The sequence below is a fragment of the Sprattus sprattus genome, assembly GCF_963457725.1.
Source record: "Sprattus sprattus genome assembly, chromosome: 18".
Taxonomy (NCBI): domain Eukaryota; kingdom Metazoa; phylum Chordata; class Actinopteri; order Clupeiformes; family Clupeidae; genus Sprattus; species Sprattus sprattus.
The window spans coordinates 23,305,453-23,332,534 of record NC_137916.1 but is presented as its reverse complement, the minus strand read 5'-3'; the positions used below and the strand labels follow the sequence as shown (position 1 = coordinate 23,332,534).

At 42.9% G+C, this 27,082-nt stretch overlaps 2 protein-coding genes across 2 annotated transcripts; both read left to right on the top strand.

Annotated features, from left to right (window-relative positions):
- Positions 1–5,899: 5,899 nt before the first annotated feature.
- LOC308379183 (keratin, type I cytoskeletal 50 kDa-like) lies at positions 5,900–9,322 on the top strand (the record flags this gene model as incomplete). The annotated part of the gene is made up of 7 exons (XM_080856241.1): positions 5,900–6,292; positions 6,524–6,606; positions 7,101–7,257; positions 7,702–7,863; positions 8,223–8,348; positions 8,717–8,945; positions 9,192–9,322. 7 exons carry the CDS (start codon positions 5,900–5,902, stop codon positions 9,320–9,322), a joined length of 1,281 nt encoding a protein of 426 aa, XP_080712367.1.
- A 4,347-nt stretch (positions 9,323–13,669) lies between these two features.
- Positions 13,670–25,714, top strand: LOC308379182 (uncharacterized protein; the record flags this gene model as incomplete). The annotated part of the gene is made up of 14 exons (XM_080856240.1): positions 13,670–14,080; positions 14,312–14,394; positions 16,391–16,547; positions 16,994–17,155; positions 17,499–17,624; positions 18,413–18,648; positions 18,877–19,045; positions 22,110–22,601; positions 22,831–22,913; positions 23,364–23,520; positions 23,965–24,126; positions 24,486–24,611; positions 24,980–25,215; positions 25,444–25,714. Exons 1-14 carry the CDS (start codon positions 13,688–13,690, stop codon positions 25,712–25,714), a joined length of 2,853 nt encoding a protein of 950 aa, XP_080712366.1. The 5' UTR covers positions 13,670–13,687.
- Positions 25,715–27,082: the final 1,368 nt, after the last annotated feature.

The window sequence follows — 27,082 nt, the reverse complement described above, 5'->3', positions numbered from 1 at the left end:
ACACACACACACACAGGAATTGGGACACGTTCTTGTTCATGTAGTCGTACAGCTGTGCTAATGCTAATTGGGCGTTAGCATCTGGAGGGATACACACAGCACAGATGTGAACTGGATATGGCCCTGATTTGGTGCAAGTTTGGTATCTGGAAATGCGGAATAGATAACCATGGTAAGCATTGTAGGGAGGGGCATGGGAAAACAAACATGAGTTTCAGGGACAGTATTCTGACCTGATCATTTTAACAATCCCCACCCTACGTTTTCTATAACTTTTATAACAGAACGTCTCTTCCACGCTGTTAACAAATAAACACTCAAGATAACAGCGACTCATTTTGCATGTGAAAATCCACACAGTGCTGGTACCCCTCTGTACCTTGCAACACATCAGTAGATAGACACCATGGGTTCCCTGGGTATGCGTCATTGTGATAACATATCAGAGTTAATGGTCTCCAGCCCCTTTTAATGATACTTACGGTCCTTCAAAACCTTCAAAAGTCGTGCAACATTTACAACTCTTTTCAGATGAATCACAGATGGCACAGATGAGGTTGTAGTGTGCCAAGCTGACTGCACACATAAAACCATCAACATTACTGCCACAGGCGAACAAACGCTTTCTTGTGATGAGGCCACATTTCTTTAATCAAGTGCTTGCTTTAAAAAAAACAGTGTCTCAGTAGTTTCCGTCTGATCGGAACCACTTGGTGCTCACCTTACAGGTAGGAGTGCATTGAGCAAACCTGTTTCAGTTCTCACCGCTGTCAATCATCAATGTGGTCAACACCTGAGAGAGAGAGGATGTTGGCCAAGATTCAGCTCAACTATCTCAGGTGCAGCAGCCTTGCAAAACATTGGCAAAATCTCTGTCTGTTTATTTCCATCCCTCTTGCCTTCTTTCTTTATCTCTTTCACCATCTGACTCTTCTTACCTTTGCCTCACCTTCTGTGTTTCCATACTCACACCACAGTTCAGACACCCTGAGCTTGTGCTTGCCATCTGTCGTGACAACAAGATAAAATACATACAGTCATGGACGAAAATGTTGGCACCCTTGCAATTCTGTCAGATAATGCACCACTACTCCCAGAAAAGAGTTGCAATTACAAATGCTTTTGTATTCACATGTTTATTTACTTAGTTTGCATTGGTAAAACACAAAAAATCTGACAAATAATGCCAAATCTGACTTTATTCCACATACAACTCAAAAAAGGGCCGGACAAAATTGTTGGCACCCTTAAGAAATAATTGTATTTTAGGCATGTAATTCTCCTTTAATCTTTATGATTATGGCGAGCCACAGATGCTGGTAATACAGAAATCACATTTGCAACCAGTTAAAATGGAGCAAAGTTGACTCAACCTTTGTGTTGTGTGTCTGTGTATACCGCACTGAGCATGGGGAAAAGAAAGAAGAGCAAAAAATTGTCTGAGGATTTGAGAACCAAAATTGTAGAAAAGCATGGACAATCTCAAGGCTACAAGTCCATCTCCAGAGATCTTAATGTTCCTGTGTCCACTGTGCGCAGTGTCATCAACAAGTTTACAGCCCATGGCATTGTCACTAACCTCCCTGGATGTGGAAGGAAGAGAAAAATTGATGACAGAATGCAACAAAAGATTGTTTGAATGGTGGATAAATAACCTAGAACAACTTCCAAATAAATTCAAGCTACCCTGCAGACAAAGGGTACAACGGTGTCAGCTTGCACTATCCGTCGCCATTTGAATGAAATGGGATGCTATGGTAGGAGACCCAGAGGACCCCACTGCTGACACAGAGACCTAAAAAAGCCAGACTTGAGTTTGACAAAACTTTCTTGGGGAAGCCAAAATCATTCTGGGAGAACGTCCTGTAGATAGATGAGACCAAAGTAGAACTTTTTGGTAAAGTAGTTTACAGACAACGAAATGAGGCCTTCAAAGAAAAGAACACGGTCCCTACAGGCTAATATGGTGGAGCTGGACCGATGTTTTGGAGTTGCTTTGCTGCTTCTGGAACCTGATGCCTTGACTATGTGCATAGCATCAGGAAATCTGAGGACTACCAAATCATTTTTGGGCGCAATGTAGGGCCCAGTGTCAGAAAGTTGGGTCTCCGTCAGAGGACATGGGTCTTCCAGCAGGACAATGACCCATAGCACACTTCAAAAAGTACCCAGAAATGGTTAAGACAAAGCACTGGAGAGTTCTGAAGTGTCCGAGATGACTCCAGATCTTAATCCCATAGCACAACTGGGGCATGATCTCAAATCAGTAGTTGGCAGAAGGCACCCTTCAAATGTGAGAGACCTGGAGCAGTTGGCAAAAGAAGAGTGGTCCGAAATTCCAGTAGAGAGGTGTAAGACACCTCATTAATGGTTACAGGAAGCAATTGATTTCAGATATTTGTATTTCTTTATTTTTAAGGGTGTTCTCACAATTATAACGTTGAGGGTGCCAATAATTTTGTCCGGCCCTTTTTTGAGTTTTATGTGGAATAAAGTCAGATTGGGCATTATTTCTCAGATTTTTTGTGTTTTTCCAATGCAAACTAAGTAAATAAACATGTAAATGCAAAAACATTTGTAATTGCAACACTTTTCTGGGAGTAGTGGTGCATTATCTGACAAAAGTGCAAGGGTGCCAACATTTTCGTCCATGACTGTATATGTATAAAGCAGCTCGTTCCAATATTGGCATTAGAAACACAAGGAACAACAAATACCAACGCTATTGTAATGTGCTAATAAACACAAATAAATACAAAACTATAGAGTGCCTATTTCACAGCAGAGGTCAAATGTCAGTCACAGTGGGCCTATGTTAGTGAGCCATGCAGCACAGACATTTGCCTATAAAACATCACCTTGGTGTCGTGGGCCAACATTGAGAGTGAGGCTTAAGGGGCTGAGTGTTTTGGCCACTGGTTACAGAGCTCTCTCCACGCACACACACAAACACACACACACACACACACACACACACACACACAAATAAAACTATGTAACACTGAGTTATCTGATAGGGTTATTTGATATATTCCTGTTTTGTCTGTTGCTAACACTTTGTAGTTGTGAGTCTTCTACAAAATGAGAGAAGTTCCTACATAAGAAGACAACTGACATGCTGAAGCTTATGGTTCTTGATGAATAAAACAGGTTGAACGACTAACTGGAGATATCATGATATCAATATGAACTCATCAACAGACAGTTTCAGAAATGTCATGTATTCATGTATTAACTTAACATGTACCGTGTAATACAGTTTTACCTCTTCTCTAGTGTTGCTGTATTTGGCAAACAACACTGACAGCTAGGCGATGTGTAAGACACCTCTGTGAAAAGTTGACCTCTCAGTCCAAGATAGTGTGGCTTGGTAGATTGCCTTCTAGTTCTGTTAAAAATATTGTCTTTGCATTTTGGGACAAGCTCACTGCAGACTTGTTGAGAAGGACATGTTCTGTGTCTCCACCTATTGGCAAAGAAATGCAAACGCATCGCTGTTGTCCCCAAATGAGCGAGAGGTTGAAATGTATGAGTGCAGGGGCGTGTTCAGGGAGTGGCCTGGGGTGTCACGGGCCACCCCTGAAATCCGATTGGCCACCCCAAGCGCCACCCCAATATCTTACAGTTTTTTACGATCGGATACACACAATTTTGACTGCTTGATTTTGTTTTTCAATATCCTCACACAATAAGCACAACCACACACCCGATGAGCAAAAACATCAGATCCATTGCAAAATGAAACACATTGTAAAATCTATACACTCATTTAACAAAACCATATTTTGTTACCATATGAAACACACACATTGCATATGACTGAATTCTGTTTGTACCACTTACACACTTCTGTTATAAACCTAAAACACTTTTAGCAATACTACTTCTCAGTGATTAGAGTAGTGTAAGTGAAGTACACAGAGAAAGTGAAAATACACAATACAGTAAAAATACTACCTAAGACCAATGCTGATGAAAATATTATTTACGTAATTCTCTCCATATACCCATATATCAGTCAACATGTCAACACGGAGAATCACAACAAAACATGTCCCAGTTTTCATGCTACTTCAGTAATGTGCATAACACTGTAAGCTCAGCAAATATCAGACAAAGGGGAAAAGATGTTTCCAGTACAGGTTACAATTCCATTTACAGTACAAAAAGATCAGAAAAAAAATGAAAATACAGTACAAATAAAGATGCATTTTACCCTGATGTCTTTTTAGGATTTGTCAGTGTCGCCAGTGTTGACTGAGAGACTTGATGGACATTACTGTATTGAAAACGGCATGGTCACCGATAATGTTTGCTTGAATTTCTCTGAGCCTGATAGCATTACGTATTTGCCAAAAGCATGTTTATGATCTCTCTATCTTGTTCTTGCGTGAATATGGCCCTGTCCTCCTTTCAAGTTTATTTGATAAATGTTGTCTTCTTTTTCTTTGAGCACATTTTCCTCCTGCTTCAGGTCTTCCTCTACTTCTTCCTTGACCTCAGCCTCATGGCATGGCCTCGGCCTCTTCCTCTTCCTCTTCCTCCTTCTCCTCCTCTGTGGATTCCCCCTCTCATCCTCACTCTTCTTCTTCTGACTCCTTCCATTTTGGTTGAAGACAGATGACAGTTACTCATCTGCTGCATTTCTATAGTGCTAACTGTAAACCTGTTAGTTGTGTCTACAATTAAGCAATCATGTGTTTGGGCACTTGATAGCTTTGTTTATTTGACCGGCTCAGGTGTGGTAATTTGGCAGTCAGTGTTTTGGAATTGCAAGGAAGTGACTTCTAGATACGTAACTGCAGATCGGCACAGGACAAGCAAGTGCCTTCGTGGATTAAATCAAATTATCTTGCAATGAGTTAATCAAAAGTTGCATGCACTGTGTACGAAAGGTTGATTTTTAAGACTGACGTGTATGAAGTTGATGAAAGGTCTTGTGACAATGGTTGAGGTTCTTTTGACAGCTTTAAACTGTATTTACCATACTAACTGTCATTTTGTCCACAAATTAAACCAGTGCCCTCAATAAGAAAGACTGATGAAGAATCTGGTCATGACATATCCTATCGTAAGCAGCCTTAACAGCAAACAGCAAAAAAAAAGTATGTCTGACCCCAAAAATCCTGAATGATTTTTAAAGGTTTTTCTAAAGCTGTAAAACGACAAATAGGATTTCTCTCCTTGTTTTAAAAGCTTGTTTTTTTTACCCAGATGTGTAAAAGCACAGTCACAACCCTGCCAAGTGTATATGTACTGCTGTGCAAGATGGGGATTGCATATAGTAGAAGTGCTGAAAATGCAAATCTTCACCAAGAAGCCCCCCAAAGTCTCTGAAACTGAGGCAGACTCTTGACTTTAGATGAGTCCCACTGAGGCCCACACTGGATGTGAGGTGTGTGCCTCGTTCAGATGGCTCAAGGGTTTTCATCAGAATACCTGAATCAGCCGTGGGCTCTCGTCAGTCCTGTCACACACAGAACCACTAAGACTGATTTGCATGTTTTTCTTCCCACTTAGATTGAAATTCTCACATGAATGTCAGTCATTGTGTGTTTGCAAGTGGACGTGCTGAAACTTAGATCACAGCCAGCGGGGGGAGATGCCTCATGGCCATAGACCTCAAATCGTTTGGGACCTGATGCACATGTGGGCTGGCCAGGGGCTGAAGAGGGGGAGTCAGGTGGGAAGCCAGGGGTTGAAGAGGGGGAGTCAGGTTACAGGAGTTAAAGCGTCTGTGTGCGGAGGATAAAAAGTCCCTCGCAGTACCGTCTCAACACTCACTCCTCTTCCTTCAGAGCCAGAGTACCCTTCCAGCCTCTTCGTCATGGCAACACTCTTCGCCAGTCGTTCCTCCTTCGGTGGAGGTGGATTCTCCGCAGGCTCCTCCCAAATCTCCATGTCGGCAGGGGGCGGTGGCCGCATGATGAGGGCAGGCAGCGTGTACGGTGGTGCCGGCGGTTCCGGGGTGCGCATCTCCAGCGCCTCCAGTCTGGGTGGCGCAGCTGGATTCGGCGGGGGGTTCGGAGGTGGTGCCGGGTTCGGAGGAGGTGCCGGGTTCGGCGGCGGAGCGGGGTCTGCAGCTGCAGAGGGAGGCGTCATTGGCAATGAGAAGTTCACCATGCAGAACCTCAACGAACGTCTGGCCTCCTACCTGGTTAAGGTGCAGACCCTGGAGAAGGCCAACGCAGACCTGGAGCTGAAGATCAGATTGTTTCTGGAAAGCAGGACATCCCCTTCTGCCCACAACTACGACAGCTTCATGGTCACCATTAGCGACCTCCAGGCCCAGGTGAGCTCCTCAAATTAGCCTCCATCTACAGCAGAGAGATAGCACTGAGTAATCTGCACAGTAAAGCCCATGGCAGTGTCTCATGGCTGACATGGACAGAGTTCACACTGTGCTTTGCTCTCATGCTAAACTTGTGATTTTCAAACCAATAAGGATCGCTTCACTTGCAATAGCAGTGTATTAAGTAAATGTAAGTGATGCATTTGTTTGTGTGTTTCCTGATGTGTTCAGATCCAGGGTTCCCTTCAGCTGAAGGGTTCTGTGCACCTGGCCATCGACAACGCCAGCCTCGCCATGGACGACTTCAGAGTCAAGTAGGTTTGCGTCCCAAGAACATAAAAAATCATGTTGTTAGGTTTACTCCAGACAGAAATCCTGTTTCTATGCTTACTCCAAAAGATAGAAATCCGGTAGCTAGGTTTACTCAAAAAGAAAGGAATCCAGTTGCTAGGTTTACTCCAAAAGTTTCAAGATAGATGTGACCATTTTGGCGTGAAAACTGTTTTTAATAGCATCTGTGCATTGCAAAGGATTAGATAAAGATATTAGTAATCTTCCATTTGTGATCTGAATCCACTGCATCCCAATGTGTTCAGCCCATAGAGTTTAGAAACAGCACAAAAACACACTGTGTCTTCGCTACACCATTCCAGTTCAACAGCTTATTTGATATTCAATTAAAATTGAATCCACTGTTCTTCTCTGGAAGTTCTCAGTAGAAGCTTTTTTGTTTTTTTTTCATATGAGTTGGATATTTATCACACATGTTTTTTTTGTTGATTATCCCATCAATTGCCATCTCTGTAAGGTATGAGACAGAGTTGACCATGAGGCAGTCAGTGGAGGCAGACATCGCCGGGCTGAAGAGGGTGCTGGATGAGCTGAACTACTCTAGGACCGACATCGATATGCAGATCGCCAGCCTGCAAGAAGAGCTTATCTATCTCAAGAAGAACCACGAGGAGGTGAGAACTGCTAACAGGAACAAAACTAATACACAGGAATTAAGTTATCTTCTTACTGAAGAAGGGCCACAAGGAAGTCTGGATGCCCGAAACCCAACCTGCTTTCAGGCCTCAGGGCACAAACAAGACTGGCTTTCTGTCTTAGCTTGCTGTGCAGAGCTGGTGGCAGTGACAGATTAGACATAGTTTCCCAGCCTCCCTGTAATGCGCCCTTGCCAGGCATAGGTGTAGATCTCTCATTCACTTACTTACTCACTGACTAACAGTTCATGCACTGGCAGAAGTGGCTTCAGTTGAGCCTTGGTACAGTCTTGAAAGGAGTGACGTAACTAGTGCATTGTTGTTAGTTATTTGTGAGATACTGTCTGCTCACAGGAGCCCGGTGTTAATCCTGGTTGTAAAGAAAGCTACATCCCATTTTTAAGACATTTTTTTCTGTCTTAGGAGCTGTTGTCCCTGCGTGCCCAGATGACCGGCCAGGTCAACGTTGAGGTGGACGCTGCACCTCAGGCGGACCTCACCAAGATCATGGCAGATATCCGTGAACACTACGAGGCAGTCTCAGCCAAGAGCCAGAGGGAACTTGAGTCTTGGTTCCAGGCTAAGGTAGATGACACACACATATTTGAACGCACATACACATATACATATATATATATACACATACACCCCATGCAGGCACACACAAACACACACACACTCACATACACACACACACACACAGAAACACAGTCATCAGGCGAGCACAGACTGTTACAGATTTAATTTCTTGCCAGATCAGCTCTTGCTTTATCAGCATCAATACATTCAATACTATTTATTTTGGTAGCGCCAAAACAATAGAATTGTCTCAGGGTGCTTCAAGGTACTCTACTTCAATGGTGAATTGTTTTGTAATATTGTGTAATAAATAAGTTAAAGTCCTTTCTCACATACTGTGTTCTCTTTTTGCTGCTGTTTTGCAGGCAGAGGTCGTGAACAAGGAGGTTGTTACGAGCACAGAGACCATTCAGACCAGCAAGTCCGAGATCAACACTGTGAAGAGCTCAGTTCAGTCCCTGGAAATCGAACTTCAGTCTCTGATGAGCATGGTGAGACTACCCATCAGCTCCGAAACACAGAACCATTGCACACAGTCTCATGTCAACTCTGATACATGTTGTCTCATTGGAGATGGCAAGTCAGGCCATGCAGTAAATCAGAAACAATTTCAAGGGGAATCCTACTGTATCCCACCACTGCGAGCCTTGAACTTCCACCCCACTCCTGTTTAAATCAATGTAGTTCATGACATTGTTGTTGCTGGCCACTTGATCGAACTTTCTTCTGCCATGGAAACACTTAATTCATTTTTTTTTTTTTAAATAGACCTGATTCACCAGTAAAGACTAGTTTAAAAAAAAGAAGAAGCAAAAGTTGTACTCTAATACCAACTCTCCTCACTCCCAAATCCCTACAGAAAGCATCGCTGGAGGGCACGTTGCACGAGACGCAGTCACGCTACTCTGGCATGCTCTCAGGCTACCAGATGCAGGTGGGCAGCCTGGAAGGTCAGCTGGTTCATCTCCGCGGGGACCTGGAACGCCAGGGACAAGAGTACTCCGTGCTTCTTGACATGAAGGCCAGACTGGAGATGGAGATCGCAGAGTACAGAAGACTCATGGATGGAGGGGCAGTTGAAAGTGCAAGTGCAGGGTATGCTAATCATTTATCACCAATCGGCGAATTCACCAGTAACTCCACAACATGAATTAATAGAATCTGAGGGGAAAATGAAAGAAATATATAAAATTGGCAAGAACCAAATAAAGATCTGGGATGATTTTTGTCAGAAAAGGTCTGTATAAACTGTGAAGTGACACCATGTCAGCATTGCACAGATGAGAGACTAAATTTGAATTCTCTTCTCTTTTTCCCTTACAGTGGCATGTCAGCCTCATCCTCCTCCTCCTCCACCTCCACCACCACCACCACCACTAAGGTCATCACAGTCGTGGAGGAGGTGGTCGACGGGGTGGTGATGTCATCTTCCTCAAGCTCATCAAATATCGCCACCCTAAACTAAACCATCAACACAAAGCACACCTGACAGCTGTCTGCTCTGGGACCGATCTGGCCCGCCTTCGGTGTGGGTCCCACGGGTCCAAACCCAAAGAGAACCTGATCATCTCCAGAGCCAGCCTCTGTCACAAGCAGAAGCCCCTGCTTAATGGGAGAATTCACCTCTATTTTTTCTGGTACAATGAAAGCCTCTCTCAGTGTGTGAGACAATAAAAAAGGAGGTGAATAGCACTGTAAACGTGTGTGTAATTATTTCAATCTCATGCACAGACACGATACATATAGGTGTAAACGTAACATCACAAACAGAACATAGGAAATGCTCAGATATCTAGACTGGATTCAAGAGCAAAACTTGCAAGCACCTACAGTATAAAAGGCTTCAAAACATGGCTGCACAGACAAACTAGTCCATGGCACTACTAAGTATGAATGACAACTATGTATGAAAGAATATAACACAATATTAGGTTTTTGCTCAATAATTAACCTTGATGACCAATATTTTTTGGTGTTAAGTGTTAAGACATGCCACCTGGTTTAAGCTATGTACCCATGAACTCTTGCAATGCCACATTGAATCATCTATAATCTTGCCCATACTGTATTATGGATTCAGGGGATCTAGCTGCTCCTAAACTTTTCTCCTGGTTTAAGATGAACCATGCTCCAACTGATGGTTGATGAGTTTTTATTTGCCATCATACTCCAAACCACCGTGAAAAACTGAAATAAAATGTATCACATTCTAACAACAGCAAATGTCACGTAAATTAGCCTCTTGTGGCCAAAGCCATTTATGGACCAATCCATGATATTATAAATTGACTCAGAATTATGTCTTACAGTTTTTTACGATCGGATACACACAATTTTGACTGCTTGGTTTTGTTTTTCAATCTCCTCACACAATAAGCACAACCACACACCTAACGAGCAAAAACATCAGATCCATTGCAAAATGAAACACTCTTGTAAAATCTATTCACTCATTTAACAAAACCATATTTTGTTACCATATGAAACACACACATTGCATATACTGAATTCTGTTTGTACCACTTACACACTTCTGTTATTAACCTAAAACACTTTTAGCAATACTACTTCTCAGTGATTACAGTTTTTCCCAATCGTTTGCAGGAATTTAGCGAATCATGGGTCAACTTCATCTAATGCTCACATCTTCTTTGCACAGCAAGAGTCTTCTCTGGCGAATGGGTTTACCATTTCTCATTGCTTTCACGCAAATTTCTTTGAGTTTTAACAGACTTTTCAAAACAGTTTACACACTTCTCAGAGAAAGACACAAAACCTAATTGAATAACCATGTCAACACATTGAAGACACTTAGTAGCAGCCAATTGAAACTGCCCTCAATTCTAAATATCGTCAGCACCTGTGTGAACTCTCTGTGCACAGCAAATCAAGTTGTTCTCAACCTATAAAAGAGGTCAATAGATTGAAGTTGAAAGCAACCATGGATCAAGGACGAGGACGAGGACGAGGACGGGGACAAGGACAAGGACAAGGAAGAGGTCGAGGTCGTGGTCGTGGTCATGGTCGAGGTAGAGGGGCCCCTGTCAGGGGACATGCTCCTAGAAGGTGCTCAAATGAAATTACAGTAGGGCAACCGTAATTGACAATGTTACAGTAATTGCGATGTGGATGAAAACATGTGGCTTGATCGTCAGGCCCGCCTAGACAATCCCTAAAAATGCAATATTTACAGGCTTTTCATTTGCTTTGTGGAACTTTTTGTTTGATATTTGACTTTTTTTTGCATATTGCAGCCTGTCATTTTGATTTCTTTCTTTGTGGAACATGTTACTGTAAAAAATTACTGCAATAAATCTTTTTTTTGTCACAATCTTTGCCATTTTGTACACAGTAGAACAAATGTAAATCAATGGTGTTGTCAGGACCTTGTTTACAAAACCTTTTACAGTATTCAGCAATACAAAAATAGAACTACAATATTTTTCTGAATACAAATTTTCAGATTTCAAATACTTTCTGACAATATATTTCCTAAGTAAGAGTGCTCAGTACAAATCCCAAATTGTAGTACGTTGTCAGTGGTAAAATAGTCAATACTGTGAGGGTGTTGCACAAAAGTTGAAGTGATGGTTTTAGAGGTTGATATTGAAAGCTGTATTTTGAATTTTGCTATCCATTGTTAAATAAATGAGAAAACATACACTTTCAATTGAGCCCAAATTGTAGGTTTTGAAGGAAATGTTTGTTTTTGATGGGTGTGTGATACGTTTTTGAGAAGGTAATGTCATTCTGCAAACATCATACAGTGTTTTGGTCATTTCAGCTTCTGTTACGGGCTGTGTGTGAGCTGTTTTGAAAATGTAAACAGTGAATGGGAAAATTCGCCAACGCGATTGAGAAAAACTGTAAAGTAGTGTAAGTGAAGTACACAAAGAAAGTGAAAATACACAATACAGTAAAAACACTACCTAAGACCAATGCTGATGAAAATATTATTTACGTAATTCTCTCCATATACCCAAATCAGTCAACATGTCAACACGGAGAATCACAGCAAAACAGTTTTCATGCTACTTCAGTAATGTGCATAACACTGTAAGCTCAGCATATATCAGACAAAGGGGAAAAGATGTTTCCAGTACAGGTTACAATTCCATTTACAGTAAAAAAAGATCAGAAAAAAATGAAAATACAGTACAAATAAAGTTACATTTTACCCTGATGTCTTTTTAGGATTTGTCAGTGTCGCCAGTGTTGACTGAGAGACCTGATGGACATTACTGTATTGAAAATGGCATGGTCACCGATAATGTTTGCTTGAATTACTCTGAGCCTGATAGCATTACGTATTTGCCAAAAGCATGTTTATGATCTCTCTACCTTGTTCTTGCGTGAATATGGGCCTGTCCTCCTTTCAAGTTTATTTGATAAATGTTGTCTTCTTTTTCTTTGAGCACATTTTCCTCCTGCTTCAGGTCTTCCTCTTCCTCTACTTCTACCTTGACCTCAGCCTCATGGCATGGCCTCTTCCTCTTCCTCCTTCTCCTCCTCTGTGGATTCCCCCTCTCACCCTCACTCTTCTTCTTCTAACTCCTTCCTTCCATTGAAGACAGATGACAGTTACTCATCTGCTGCATTTCTATAGTGCTTTCTGTAAACCTGTTAGTTGTGTCTATAATTAAGCAATCATGTGTTTGGGCACTTGATGGCTGTGTTTATTTGACCGGCTCAGGTGTGGTAATTTGGCAGTCAGTGTTTTGGAATTGCAAGGAAGTGACCTCTAGATACGTAACTGCAGATCGGCACAGGACAAGCAAGTACTTTCGTGGATTAAATCAAATTATCTTGCAATGAGTTAATCAAAAGTTGCATGCACTGTGTATGAAAGGTTGATTTTTAAGACTGACGTGTATGAAGTTGATGAAAGGTCTTGTGACAATGGTTGAGGTTATTTTGACAGCTTTAAACTGTATTTACCATACTAACTGTCATCTTGTCCACAAATTAAACCAGTCCCCTCAAAAAGAAAGACTGATGAAGAATCTGTTCATGACATATCCTATCGTAAGCAGCCTTAACAGCAAACAGCAAAAAAAAAGTATGTCTGACCCCAAAAATCCTGAATGATTTTTAAAGGTTTTTCTAAAGCTGTAAAACCACAAATAGGGTTTCTCTCCTTGTTTTAAAAGCTTGTTTTTTTACCCAGATGTGTAAAAGCATGTCAGTCAACACAGTCACAACCCTGCCAAGTGTATATGTACTGCTGTGCAAGATGGGGATTGCATATAGTAGAAGTGCTGAAAATGCAAATCTTCACCAAGAAGCCCCCCAAAGTCTCTGAAACTGAGGCAGACTCTTGACTTTAGATGAGTCCCACTGAGGCCCACACTGGATGTGAGGTGTGTGCCTCGTTCAGATGGCTCAAGGGTTTTCATCAGAATACCTGAATCAGCCGTGGGCTCTCATCAGTCCTGTCACGCACAGAATCACTAAGACTGATTTGTTTGTTTTTCTCCCACCTTGGATTGAAATTCTCCAGAAATTCTCACATGACTGTCAGTCATTGTGTGTTTGCCAGTGGACGTGCTGAAACTTAGATCACAGCCAGCGGGGGGAGATGGCTCATGGCCATAGACCTCAAATCGTTTGGGACCTGATGCACATGTGGGCTGGCCAGGGCCTGAAGACAGGGAGTCAGGAGGGAAGCCAGGTGGGAGGGGGAGCCAGGTTACAGGAGCTGAAGCGTATGTGTGCGGAGGATAAAAGGTCCCTTGCATTGCCATCTCAACACTCACTTCTCTCCCGCCAGCGCCAGAGCCGTTCCTCCTTCGGTGGAGGTGGATTCTCCGCAGGCTCCTCCCGAGTCTCCATGTCGGCAGGGGGCGGTGGCCGCATGATGAGGGCAGGCAGCGTGTACGGTGGCGCCGGCGGTTCCGGGGTGCGCATCTCCAGCGCCTCCAGTCTGGGTGGCGCAGCTGGATTCGGCGGGGGGTTCGGAGGTGGTGCCGGGTTCGGAGGTGGTGCCGGGTTCGGCGGCGGAGCGGGGTCTGCAGCTGCAGAGGGAGGCGTCATTGGCAATGAGAAGTTCACCATGCAGAACCTCAACGAACGTCTGGCCTCCTACCTGGTTAAGGTGCAGACCCTGGAGAAGGCCAACGCAGCGCTTGAGCTGAAGATCAGAATGTTTCTGGAAAGCAGGACATCCCCTTCTGCCCACAACTACGACAGCTTCATGGTCACCATTAGCGACCTCCAGGCCCAGGTGAGCTCCTCAAATTAGTCTCCATCTACAGCAGAGAGATAGCACTGAGTAATCTGCACAGTAAAGCCCATGGCAGTGTCTCATGGCTGATATGGACAGAGTTCACACTGTGCTTTGCTCTCATGCTAAACTTGTGATTTTCAAACCAATAAGGATCGCTTCACTTGCAATAGCAGTTCCTTAAGTAAATGTAAGTGATGCATTTGTTTGTGTGTTTCCTGATGTGTTCAGATCCAGGGTTCCCTTCAGCTGAAGGGTTCTGTGCACGTGGCCATCGACAACGCCAGCCTTGCAACACTCGACTTCAGATTCAAGTAGGTTTGCGTCCCAAGAACATAAAAAGTCATGTTGCTAGGTTTAATTAAAAAGACAGAAATCCTGTTTCTATACTTACTCCAAAAGAAAGGAATCCTGTTGCTAGGTTTACTCCAAAAGTTTCAAGATAGATGTGACCATTTTGGCGGGAAAACTGTTTTTACAGTTTTTCTCAATCGCTTTGGCGAATTTTTCCAATCACTGTTTACTTTTTCAAAACAGCTCATACACAGCCCTTAACAGAAGTTGAAATGACCAAAACACTATATGATGTTTGCAGAATGACACTACCTTCTCAAAAATGTATCACACACCCATAAAAACCAAACATTTCCTTCAAAACCTACAATTTGTGCTCAATTGAAAATGTATGTTTTCTCATTTATTTAACAATGGATAGCAAAACTCAAAATACAGCTTTCAATATCAACCTATGAAACCATCACTTCAACTTTTGTGCAACACCCTCACAGTATTGACTATTTTACCACTGACAACGTACTACAATTTGGGTTTTGTACTGAGCACTCTAACTTAGGGAATATACTGTCAGAAAGTATTCAAAATCTGAAAATTTGTATACAGTACAATTTTGTAGTTCTTTTTTTTGTATTGCTAAACACTATATCATATATTCTATAAACAAGGACCTGTCAACACCATTGATTACGTAACATTTGTTCTACTGTGCACAAAATGGCAAAGATTCTGACACAAAAATATTTACAGTATTGCAGTCCTTTTTCCACATTACATGTATATTCTGTACGTCAAAATGACAGGTTTCAATATACAGTGAAAAGGTCAACTCTGTTCTGCAGTGAACAATCTCCCCCTGCCACCAGTGTGGGCCAGTGTGTTGATTCTGTAAAAATAGTGCAATAGGCTGTAAATACTGTTACAATATACGTAAAGTAATCAGAATTTGACCGTATATGTTGTAAATAACTTTAGTGAAACTACAGTATACATTGTATTGTGACAACATACTTTACAAAAGTATAGAAATTGTTGTTGCCAAGAGTGCAAATACAGTGAAACACAATACATTATATTGACTGTGAAGGCCAGCAAAGAGTCATTGTCATTGCTGAACGTACAAACAATTGATACCACAGTATGATAGCTCAGGTTTGAAAGAACCCTTTGGCCAGCCTCTCTCATGGAGAGGTCATGATTCACTATGGATCAATGACTCTTGCCCTAATTTCATTTGAGCATCTTACACGAATGCCACGTCCCCTGACAGGGGCCCCTCTACCTCTACCACAACCTCTTCCTTGTCCTCATCCTGAGGTTGTTGGTGGTGGCCTCCTTGATACATGCTTGTTATCAACTTCAATCTATTGACCCTTTTTTAGAGGTTGAGAACTGCTTGATTAGTTTTGCTCAGAGAGTTCACACAGGTGTTGACGGTATTTAGAATATAGAGAGCAGTGTCAGTAGGCTGCTTCTAAGTGTCTGCAATGTGTTGACATGGTTATTCAATTAGGTTTTGTGTCTTTCTCTGAGAAGTGTTTTAACTGTTTTGAAAAGTGTGTTGAAACTCAAAGAAATTTGCGTGAAAGCAATGAGAAATGGTAGACCCATTTGCCAGAGAAGACTCTTGCTGTGCAAAGAAGATGTGAGCATTAGATGAAGTTGACCCATGATTCGCTAAATGCCGTAAAACGATAGGGAAAAACTGTAATAGCATCTGTGCATTGCAAAGGATTAGATAAAGACATTTGTAATCTTCCATTTGTGATCTGAATCCACTGCATCCCAATGTGTTCAGCCCATAGAGTTTAGAAACAGCACAAAAACACACTGTGTCTTTGCTACACCATTCCAGTTAAACAGCTTATTTGTTATTGAATTAAAATTGAATCCACTGTTCTCCTCTGAAAGTTCTCAATAGAAAGTTGAGCTGAAGCTTTTTTTTTTTCATATGAGTTGGATATTTATCACACATGTTTTGTTTGTTGATTATCCCATCAATTGCCATCTCTGTAGGTATGAGAGAGAGTTGACCATGCGGCAGTCAGTGGAGGCAGACATCGCCGGGCTGAAGAGGGTGCTGGATGAGCTGAACTACTCTAGGAACGACATCGCCATGCAGATCACTGGCCTGCAAGAAGAGCTTATCTATCTCAAGAAGAACCACGAGGAGGTGAGAACTGCTAACAGGAACAAAACTAATACCCAGGAATTAAGTTCTTTTCTTACTGAAGAAGGGCCACAAGGAAGTCTGGATGCCCGAAACCCAACCTGCTTTCAGGCCTCAGGGCACAAACAAGACTGGCTTTCTGTCTTAGCATGCTGTGCAGAGCTGGTGGCAGTGACAGATTAGACATAGTTTCCCAGCCTCCCTGTAATGCGCCCTTGCCAGGCATAGGTGTAGATCTCTCATTCACTTACTTACTCACTGACTAACAGTTCATGCACTGGCAGAAGTGGCTTCAGTTGAGCCTTGGTACAGTCTTGAAAGGAGTGACGTAACTAGTGCACATCGTTGTGAGTTATTTGTGAGATACTGTCTGCTCACAGGAGCCCGGTGTTAATCCTGGTTGTAAAGAAAGCTACATCCCATTTTTAAGACATTTTTTTCTGTCTTAGGAGCTGTTGTCCCTGCGCGCCCAGATGACCGGCCAGGTCAAAGTAGAGGTGGACGCTGCACCTCAGGCGGACCTCACCAAGATCATGGCAGATATCCGTGAACACTACGAGGCAGTCTCAGCCAAGAGCCAGAGGGACCTTGAGTCTTGGTTCCAGGCTAAGGTAGATGACACACACATATTTGAACGCACATACACATACATATACACATACACCCCATGCGCACACACACACATTCAAATACACACAGACACACACACACAGAAACACACTCATCAGGTGAGCACAGGCTGTTACAGATTTAATTTCTTGCCAGATCAGCTCTTGCTTTATCAGCATCAATACATTCAATACTATTTATTTTGGTAGCGACAAAACAATTGAATTGTCTCAGGGTGCTTCAAGGTACTCTACTTCAATGGTGACTTGTTTTGTAATATTGTGTAATAAATAAGTTAAAGTCCTTTCTCACATACTGTGTTCTCTTTTTGCTGCTGTTTTGCAGGCAGAGGTCGTGAACAAGGAGGTTGTAACGAGCACAGAGACCATTCAGACCAGCAAGTCCGAGATCAACACTGTGAAGAGCTCAGTTCAGTCCCTGGAAATCGAACTTCAGTCTCTGATGAGCATGGTGAGGCTACCCATCAGCTCCGAAACACAGAACCATTGCACACAGTCTCATGTCAACTCTGATACATGTTGTCTCGTTGGAGATGGCAAGTCAGGCCATGCAGTAAATCAGTATCAATTTCAAGGGGAATCCTACTGTATCCCACCACTGCAAGCCTTGAACTTCCACCCCACTCCTGTTTAAAGCAGCACAACGGATCAATAGCTATTCGCTAAAGGTATGCTAGCAGCTAAAACTAACGAAATCTCTTGAAATGTGCTGACTTTGACATTATGACAAAACTAGTTACTCAACGACTGTCCTTACACAGTCAAACATCAAGCAAGTGCAACACAAGACAAAGCAAGACGGCAAATAAGCTACTTACTAAATCGGCAGAAAGTTTACAAGTCACGGCGGCGGGCTGCGGCGGGCTGCGGCAGGCGAAACTACAGAACGCAGTTATATGCCTATGGACCCTCGTATGGTAATGGCACAGCGGCGATTCTCCATGTTAAAAGTCATTGTAGCGGCCCAATTTTTTTTAAGCTGTTATTTTAAGGTTAAACTGCTTATCCTAACCCTAATCCTGAAGTATAATTGTTGCATAATGGGGCTTTAAATCAATATAGTTCATGACATTGTTGTTGCTGGCCACTTGATCAAATTTTCTTCTGCCATGGAAACACTTCATTCATTTAAAAAAAATATATATATATACCTGATTCACCAGTAAAGACTAGTTTTTTTTAAAAAGAAGCAAAAGTTGTACTCTAATACCAACTCTCCTCACTCCCAAATCCCTACAGAAAGCATCGCTGGAGGGCACATTGCACGAAACGCAGTCACGCTACTCCGGCATGCTCTCAGGCTACCAGATGCAGGTGGGCAGCCTGGAAGGTCAGCTGGTTCATCTCCACGGGGACCTGGAACGCCAGGGACAAGAGTACTCCGTGCTCCTGGACATCAAGACCAGACTGGAGATGGAGATCGCAGAGTACAGAAGACTCATGGATGGAGGGGCAGTTGCAAGTGCAATTTCAGGGTATGCTAATCATTTATCACCAATCGGCGAATTCACCAGTAACTCCACAACATGAATTAATAGAATCTGAGGGGAAAATGAAAGAAATATATAAAATTGGCAAGACCCAAATAAAGATCTGGGATGATTTTTGTCAGAAAAGGTCTGTATAAACTGTGAAGTGACACCATGTCAGCATTGCACAGATGAGAGACTAAATTTGAATTCTCTTCTCTTTTTCCCTTACAGTGGCATGTCAGCCTCATCCTCCTCCTCCTCCTCCACCTCCACCACCACCACCACTAAGGTCATCACAGTCGTGGAGGAGGTGGTCGACGGGGTGGTGTTGTCATCTTCCTCTAGCTCATCAAATCTCGCCATCATAAACCCCACAGTCGTGGAGGAGGTGGTCGACGGGGTGGTGTAGTCATCTTCCTCTAGCTCATATCGCCACCCTAAACTAAACCATCAGCACAAAGCACACCTGACAGCTGTCTGCTCTGGGACCAATCTGGCCCGCCTTTGGTGTGGGTCCCACGGGTCCAAACCCAAAGAAAGCCTGATCATCTCCAGAGCCAGCCTCTGTCACAAGCAGAAGCCCCTGCTTAATGGGAAAATTCACCTCTATTTTTTCTGGTACAATGAAAGCCTCTCTCAGTGTGTGAGAAAATAAAAAAGGAGGTGAATAGCACTGTAAACGTGTGTGTAATTATTTCAATCTCATGCACAGACACGATACATATAGGTGTAAACGTACCATCACAAACAGAACATAGGAAATGCTCAGATATCTAGACTGGATTCAAGAGCAAAACTCGCAAGCACCTACAGTATGAAAGGCTTCAAAACATGGCTGCACAGACCAACTAGTCCATGGCACTACTAAGTATGAATGACAACTATGTATGAAAAAATATAACACAATATTAGGTTTTTGCTCAATAATTAACCTTGATGACCAATATTTTTTGGTGTTAAGTGTTAAGACATGCCACCTGGTTTAAGCTATGTACCCATGAACTCTTGCAATGCCACATTGAATCATCTATAATCTAGCGCATACTGTATTATGGATTCAGGGGATCTAGCTGCTCCTAAACTTTTCTCCTGGTTAAAGATGAACCATGCTCCAACTGATGGTTGATGAGTTTTTATTTGCCATCATACTCCAAACCACCGTGAAAAACTGAAATAAAATGTATCACATTCTAACAACAGCAAATGTCACGTAAATTAGCCTCTTGTGGCCAAAGCCATTTCTGGACCAATCCATGATATTATAAATTAACTCAGAATTATGTCTTTTTAGTTATTTTTTCTAAATTAGTTTTTTACGATCGGATACACACAATTTTGACTGCTTGGTTTTGTTTTTCAATCTCCTCACACAATAAGCACAACCACACACCCAATGAGCAAAAACATCAGATCCATTGCAAAATGAAACACTCTTTTAAAATATATACACTCATTTAACAAAATCGTATTTTGTTACCATATGAAACACACACATTGCATATACTGAATTCTGTTTGTACCACTTACACACTTCTGTTATAAACCTAAAACACTTTTAGCAATACTACTTCTCAGTGATTAGAGTAGTGTAAGTGAAGTACACAGAGAAAGTGAAAATACACAATACAGTAAAAACACTACCCAAGACCAATGCTGATGAAAATATTATTTACGTAATTCTCTCCATATACCCAAATCAGTCAACATGTCAACATGGAGAATCACAACAAAACATGTCCCAGTTTTCATGCTACTTCAGTAATGTGCATAACACTGTAAGCTCAGCAAATATCAGACAAAGGTGAAAAGATGTTTCCAGTACAGGTTACAATTCCATTTACAGTAAAAAAAGATAAAAAAAAAAAATGAAAATACAAATAAAGTTGCATTTTACCCTGATGTCTTTTTAGGATTTGTCAGTGTCGCCAGTGTTGACTGAGAGACCTGATGGACATTACTGTATTGAAAATGGCATGGTCACCGATAATGTTTAATTGAATTTCTCTGAGCCTGATAGCATTATGTATTTGCCAAAAGCATGTTTATGATCTCTCTATCTTGTTCTTGCGTGAATATGGGCCTGTCCTCCTTTCAAGTTTATTTGATAAATTTTGTCTTCTTTTTCTTTGAGCACATTTTCCTCCTGCTACAGGTCTTCCTCTTCCTCTACTTCCACCTTGACCTCAGCATCATGGCCTCGGCCTCTTCCTCCTTCTCCTCCTCTGTGGATTCCCCCTCTCACCCTCACTCTTCTTCTTCTGACTCCTTCCATTTTGGTTGAAGACAGATGACAGTTACTCATCTGCTGCATTTCTATAGTGCTTACTGTAAACTTGTTAGTTGTGTCTATAATTAAGCAATCATGTGTTTGGGCACTTGATGGCTGTGTTTATTTGACCGGCTCAGGTGTGGTAATTTGGCAGTCAGTGTTTTGGAATTGCAAGGAAGTGACCTCTAGATACATGAATGCAGATCGGCACAGGACAAGCAAGTGCTTTCGTGGATTAAATCAAATTATCTTGCAATGAGTTAATCAAAAGTTGCATGCACTGTGTATGAAAGGTTGATTTTTAAGACTGACGTGTATGAAGTTGATGAAAGGTCTTGTGACAATGGTTGAGGTTCTTTTGAAAGCTTTAAACTGTATTTACCATACTAACTGTCATCTTGTCCACAAATTAAACCAGTCCCCTCAATAAAAAAGACTGATGAAGAATCTGTTCATGACATATCCTATCGTAAGCAGCCTTAACAGCAAACAGCTAAAAAAAAAATATGTCTGACCCCAAAAATCCTGAATGATTTTTAAAGGTTTTTCTAAAGCTGTAAAACCACAAATAGGGTTTCTCTCCTTGTTTTAAAAGCTTGTTTTTTTTACCCAGATGTGTAAAAGCATGTCAGTCAACACAGTCACAACCCTGCCAAGTGTATATGTACTGCTGTGCAAGATGGGGCTTGCATATAGTAGAAGTGCTGAAAATGCAAATCTTCACCAAGAAGCCCCCCAAAGCCTCTGAAACTGAGGCAGACTCTTGATTTAGATGAGTCCCACTGAGGCCCACACTGGATGTGAGGTGTGTGCCTCGTTCAGATGGCTCAAGGGTTTTCATCAGAATACCTGAATCAGCCGTGGGCTCTCGTCAGTCCTGTCACACACAGATCCACTTGAAAGACTGATTGATTTGTTCTGTCTTCCCGCTTGGATTGAAATTCTCCAAAAATTCTCACATGTCAGTCATTGTGTGTTTGCAAGTGGACGTGCTGAAACTTAGAACACAGCCAGCGGGGGGAGATGCCTCATGGCCATATCCCTCACATCGTTTGGGACCTGATGACATGTGGGCTGGCCAGGGAAGAAGGCAGTTTGGAGGGGGAGTCAGGTTACAGGAGCTGAAGCGTCTGTGTGCGGAGGATAAAAGGTCCCTCACAGTGTCGTCTCAACACTCACTTCTCTCCCGTCAGAGCCAGAGTACCCATCCAGCCTCTTCGTCATGGCAACACTCTTCGCAGGCCGTTCCTCCTTCGGTGGAGGTGGATTCTCCGCAGGCTCCTCCCGAGTCTCCATGTCGGCAGGGGGCGGTGGACGGACGATGAGGGCAGGCAGTGTGTACGGTGGTGCCGGCGGTTCCGGGGTGCGCATCTCCAGCGCCTCCGGTCTGGGTGGCGCAGCTGGATTCGGCGGGGGGTTCGGAGGTGGGGCCGGGTTTGGAGGTGGTGCCGGGTTCGGCGGCGGAGCGGGGTCTGCAGCTGCAGAGGGAGGCGTCATTGGCAATGAGAAGTTCACCATGCAGAACCTCAACGAACGTCTGGCCTCCTACCTGGTTAAGGTGCAGACCTTGGAGAAGGCCAACGCAGACCTGGAGCTGAATATCAGAATGTTTCTGGAAAGCAGGACATCCCCTTCTGCCCACAACTACGACAGCTTCATGGTCACCATTAGCGACCTCCAGGCCCAGGTGAGCTCCTCAAATTAGTCTCCATCTACAGCAGAGAGATAGCACTGAGTAATCTGCACAGTAAAGCCCATGGCAGTGTCTCATGGCTGACATGGACAGAGTTCACTGTGCTTTGCTCTCATGCTAAACTTGTGATTTTCAAACCAATAAGGATCGCTTCACTTGCAATAGCAGTTCCTTAAGTAAATGTAAGTGATGCATTTGTTTGTGTGTTTCCTGATGTGTTCAGATCCAGGGTTCCCTTCAGCTGAAGGGTTCTGTGCACCTGGCCATCGACAACGCCAGCCTCGCCATGGACGACTTCAGAGTCAAGTAGGTTTGCGTCCCAAGAACATGAAAAATCATGTTGCTAGGTTTACTCCAAAAGACAGAAATCCTGTTTCTATGCTTACTCAAAAAGATAGAAATCCTGTTGCTAGGTTTACTCCAAAAGTTTCAATATAGATGTGACCATTTTGGCGTGAAAACTGTTTTTAATAGCATCTGTGCATTGCAAAGAATTAGATAAAGATATTTGTAATCTTCCATATGTGATCTGAATCCATAGAGTTTAGAAACAGCACAAAAACACACTTTGTCTTTGCTACACCATTCCAGTTCAACAGCTTATTTGATATTGAATTAAAATTGAATCCACTGTTCTTCTCTTAAAGTTCTCAATAGAAAGTTGAGCTGAAGCTTTTTTTTTTTTTTCATATGAGTTGGATATTTATCACACATGTTTTTTTTGTTGATTATCCCATCAATTGCCATCTCTGTAAGGTATGAGACAGAGTTGACCATGAGGCAGTCAGTGGAGGCAGACATCGCCGGGCTGAAGAGGGTGCTGGATGAGCTGAACTACTCTAGGACCGACATCGATATGCAGATCGCCAGCCTGCAAGAAGAGCTTATCTATCTCAAGAAGAACCACGAGGAGGTGAGAACTGCTAACAGGAACAAAACTAATACACAGGAATTAAGTTATCTTCTTACTGAAGAAGGGCCACAAGGAAGTCTGGATGCCCGAAACCCAACCTGCTTTCAGGCCTCAGGGCACAAACAAGACTGGCTTTTTGTCTTAGCTTGCTGTGCAGAGCTGGTGACAGTGACAGATTAGACATAGTTTCCCAGCCTCCCTGTAATGCGCCCTTGCCAGGCATAGGTGTAGATCTCTCATTCACTTACTTACTCACTGACTAACAGTTCATGCACTGGCAGAAGTGGCTTCAGTTGAGCCTTGGTACAGTCTTGAAAGGAGTGACGTAACTAGTGCATTGTTGTTAGTTATTTGTGAGATACTGTCTGCTCACAGGAGCCCGGTGTTAATCCTGGTTGTAAAGAAAGCTACATCCCATTTTTAAGACATTTTTTTCTGTCTTAGGAGCTGTTGTCCCTGCGTGCCCAGATGACCGGCCAGGTCAACGTAGAGGTGGATGCTGCACCTCAGGCGGACCTCACCAAGATCATGGCAGATATCCGTGAACACTACGAGGCAGTCTCAGCCAAGAGCCAGAGGGACCTTGAGTCTTGGTTCCAGGCTAAGGTAGATGACACAGACATATTTGAAAGCACATACACATACACGTATACATATACACATACACCCCATGCGCACACACAAACACACACACACACTCACATACACACACACACACACACAGAAACACACTCATCAGGCGAGCACAGGCTGTTACAGATTTAATTTCTTGCCAGATCAGATCTTGCTTTATCAGCATCAATACATTCAATACTATTTATTTTGGTAGCGCCAAAACAATAGAATTGTCTCAGGGTGCTTCAAGGTACTCTACTTCAATGGTGAATTGTTTTGTAATATTGTGTGATAAATAAGTTAAAGTCCTTTCTCACATACTGTGTTCTCTTTTTGCTGCTGTTTTGCAGGCAGAGGTCGTGAACAAGGAGGTTGTTACGAGCACAGAGACCATTCAGACCAGCAAGTCCGAGATCAACACTGTGAAGAGCTCAGTTCAGTCCCTGGAAATCGAACTTCAGTCTCTGATGAGCATGGTGAGACTACCCATCAGCTCAGAAACACAGAACCATTGCACACAGTCTCATGTCAACTCTGATACATGTTGTCTCGTTGGAGATGGCAAGTCAGGCCATGCAGTAAATCAATATCAATTTCAAGGGGAATCCTACTGTATCCCACCACTGCAAGCCTTGAACTTCCACCCCACTCCTGTTTAAATCAAAGTAGTTCATGACATTGTTGTTGCTGGCCACTTGATCGAACTTTCTTCTGCCATGGAAACACTTAAATCATTTTTTTTTTTTAAATATACCTGTGATTCACCAGTAAAGACTAGTTTAAAAAAAGAAGAAGCAAAAGTTGTACTCTAATACCAACTCTCCTCACTCCCAAATCCCTACAGAAAGCATCGCTGGAGGGCACATTGCACGAGACGCAGTCACGCTACTCCGGCATGCTCTCAGGCTACCAGATGCAGGTGGGCAGCCTGGAAGGTCAGCTGGTTCATCTCCGCGGGGACCTGGAACGCCAGGGACAAGAGTACTCCGTGCTCCTGGACATGAAGACCAGACTGGAGATGGAGATCGCAGAGTACAGAAGACTCATGGACGGAGGGGCAGTTGAAAGTGCAAGTGCAGGGTATGCTAATCATTTATCACCAATCGGCGAATTCACCAGTAACTCCACAACATGAATTAATAGAATCTGAGGGGAAAATGAAAGAAATATATAAAATTGGCAAGAACCAAATAAAGATCTGGGATGATTTTTGTCAGAAAAGGTCTGTATAAACTGTGAAGTGACACCATGTCAGCATTGCACAGATGAGAGACTAAATTTGAATTGTCTTCTCTTTTTCCCTTACAGTGGCATGTCAACCTCATCCTCCTCCTCCACCACCACCACCACCACTAAGGTCATCACAGTCGTGGAGGAGGTGGTCGACGGGGTGGTGTTGTCATCTTCCCTTAGCCCATTAGCTCAAGCAGTCGTGGAGGAGGTGATCGACGGGGTGGTTGACAACACCTCCACCACCACCACTACCACCACTAAGGTCATCACAGTCGTGGAGGAGCTGGTCGACGGGGCGGTGTTGTCATCTTCCCTTAGCTCATCAGCTCAAGCCATCCTAAACTAAACCATCAACACAAAGCACACCTGACAGCTGTCTGCTCTGGGACCGATCTGGCCCGACTTTGGTGTGGGTCGCACAGGTCCAAACCCAAAGAGAACCTGATCATCTCAAGAGCCAGCCTCTGTCACAAGCAGAAGCCCCTGCTTTATGGGAGAATCCACCTCCATTTTTTCTGGTACAATGAAAGCCTCTCTCAGAGTGTGAGACAATAAAAAAGGACGTGAATAGCACTGTAAACGTGTGTGTAATTCTTTCAATCTCATGCACAGACACCATACATACAGGTGCAAACGTACCATCACATACAGAACATAGGAAATGCTCAGATATCTACACTGGATTCAAGAGCAAAACTTGCAAGCACCTACTGTATAAAAGGCTTCAAAACATGGCTGCACAGACCAACTAGTCCATGGCACTACTAAGTATGAATGACAACTATGTATGAAAGAATATAACACAATATTAGGTTTTTGCTCAATAATTAACCTTGATGACCAATATTTTTAATTGTTAAGACATGCCACCTGGTTTAAGCTATGTACCCATGAACTCTTGCAATGCCACATTGAATCATCTATAATCTTGCCCATACTGTATTATGGATTCAGGGGATCTAGCTGCTCCTGAACTTTTCTCCTGGTTAAAGATGAACCATGCTCCAACTGATGGTTGATGAGTTTTTATTTGCCATCATACTCCAAACCACCGTGAAAAACTGAAATAAAATGTATCACATTCTAACAACAGCAAATGTCACGTAAATTAGCCTCTTGTGGCCAAAGCCATTTCTGGACCAATCCATGATATTATAAATTAACTCAGAATTATGTCTTAACACTTTTAACACAAAACTAATCAAATGAGATTGAAACACCCATACCGTGTGCGCCCTCCAAGCAGACAGTTAAAGGGATAGTTCGGGATTTTTGACATGAATCTATATAGCATCCCCCATCACCAGTGTCATGCAATCACGCTGACTTACCAACCGCAGCGTCCTTTGAGCAGAGTTCTCGTCCAGTTTTGGTCAAACCGAAAGTAGTCCGGCAGGTTTGCTAGACCCAGCAAAATAAAACGTTTCTCTTCCCAAAACATTATGTGTTCAAAAGAGTGATTTGCATCCCAAAAACATGGTAGGGGAAAAAGTCACACCTCGTTATCACTTGGCCTTATTTTCAGTACGCTCGATACTGCAACCTCACAGCTAGAGTCTACCTGTTTGATTCTCGAAAGTTGATTCGCGAAAGTTTGATTCACCAAAGTTGCCTGAGAGAAACGTCCGTCACAGGAAAACGATGCTTTACGTCAATTTTATCAAATGCTGTCTCAGTTTTCATCGTTTTCCTGTGGCGGACGTTTCTCTCAGGC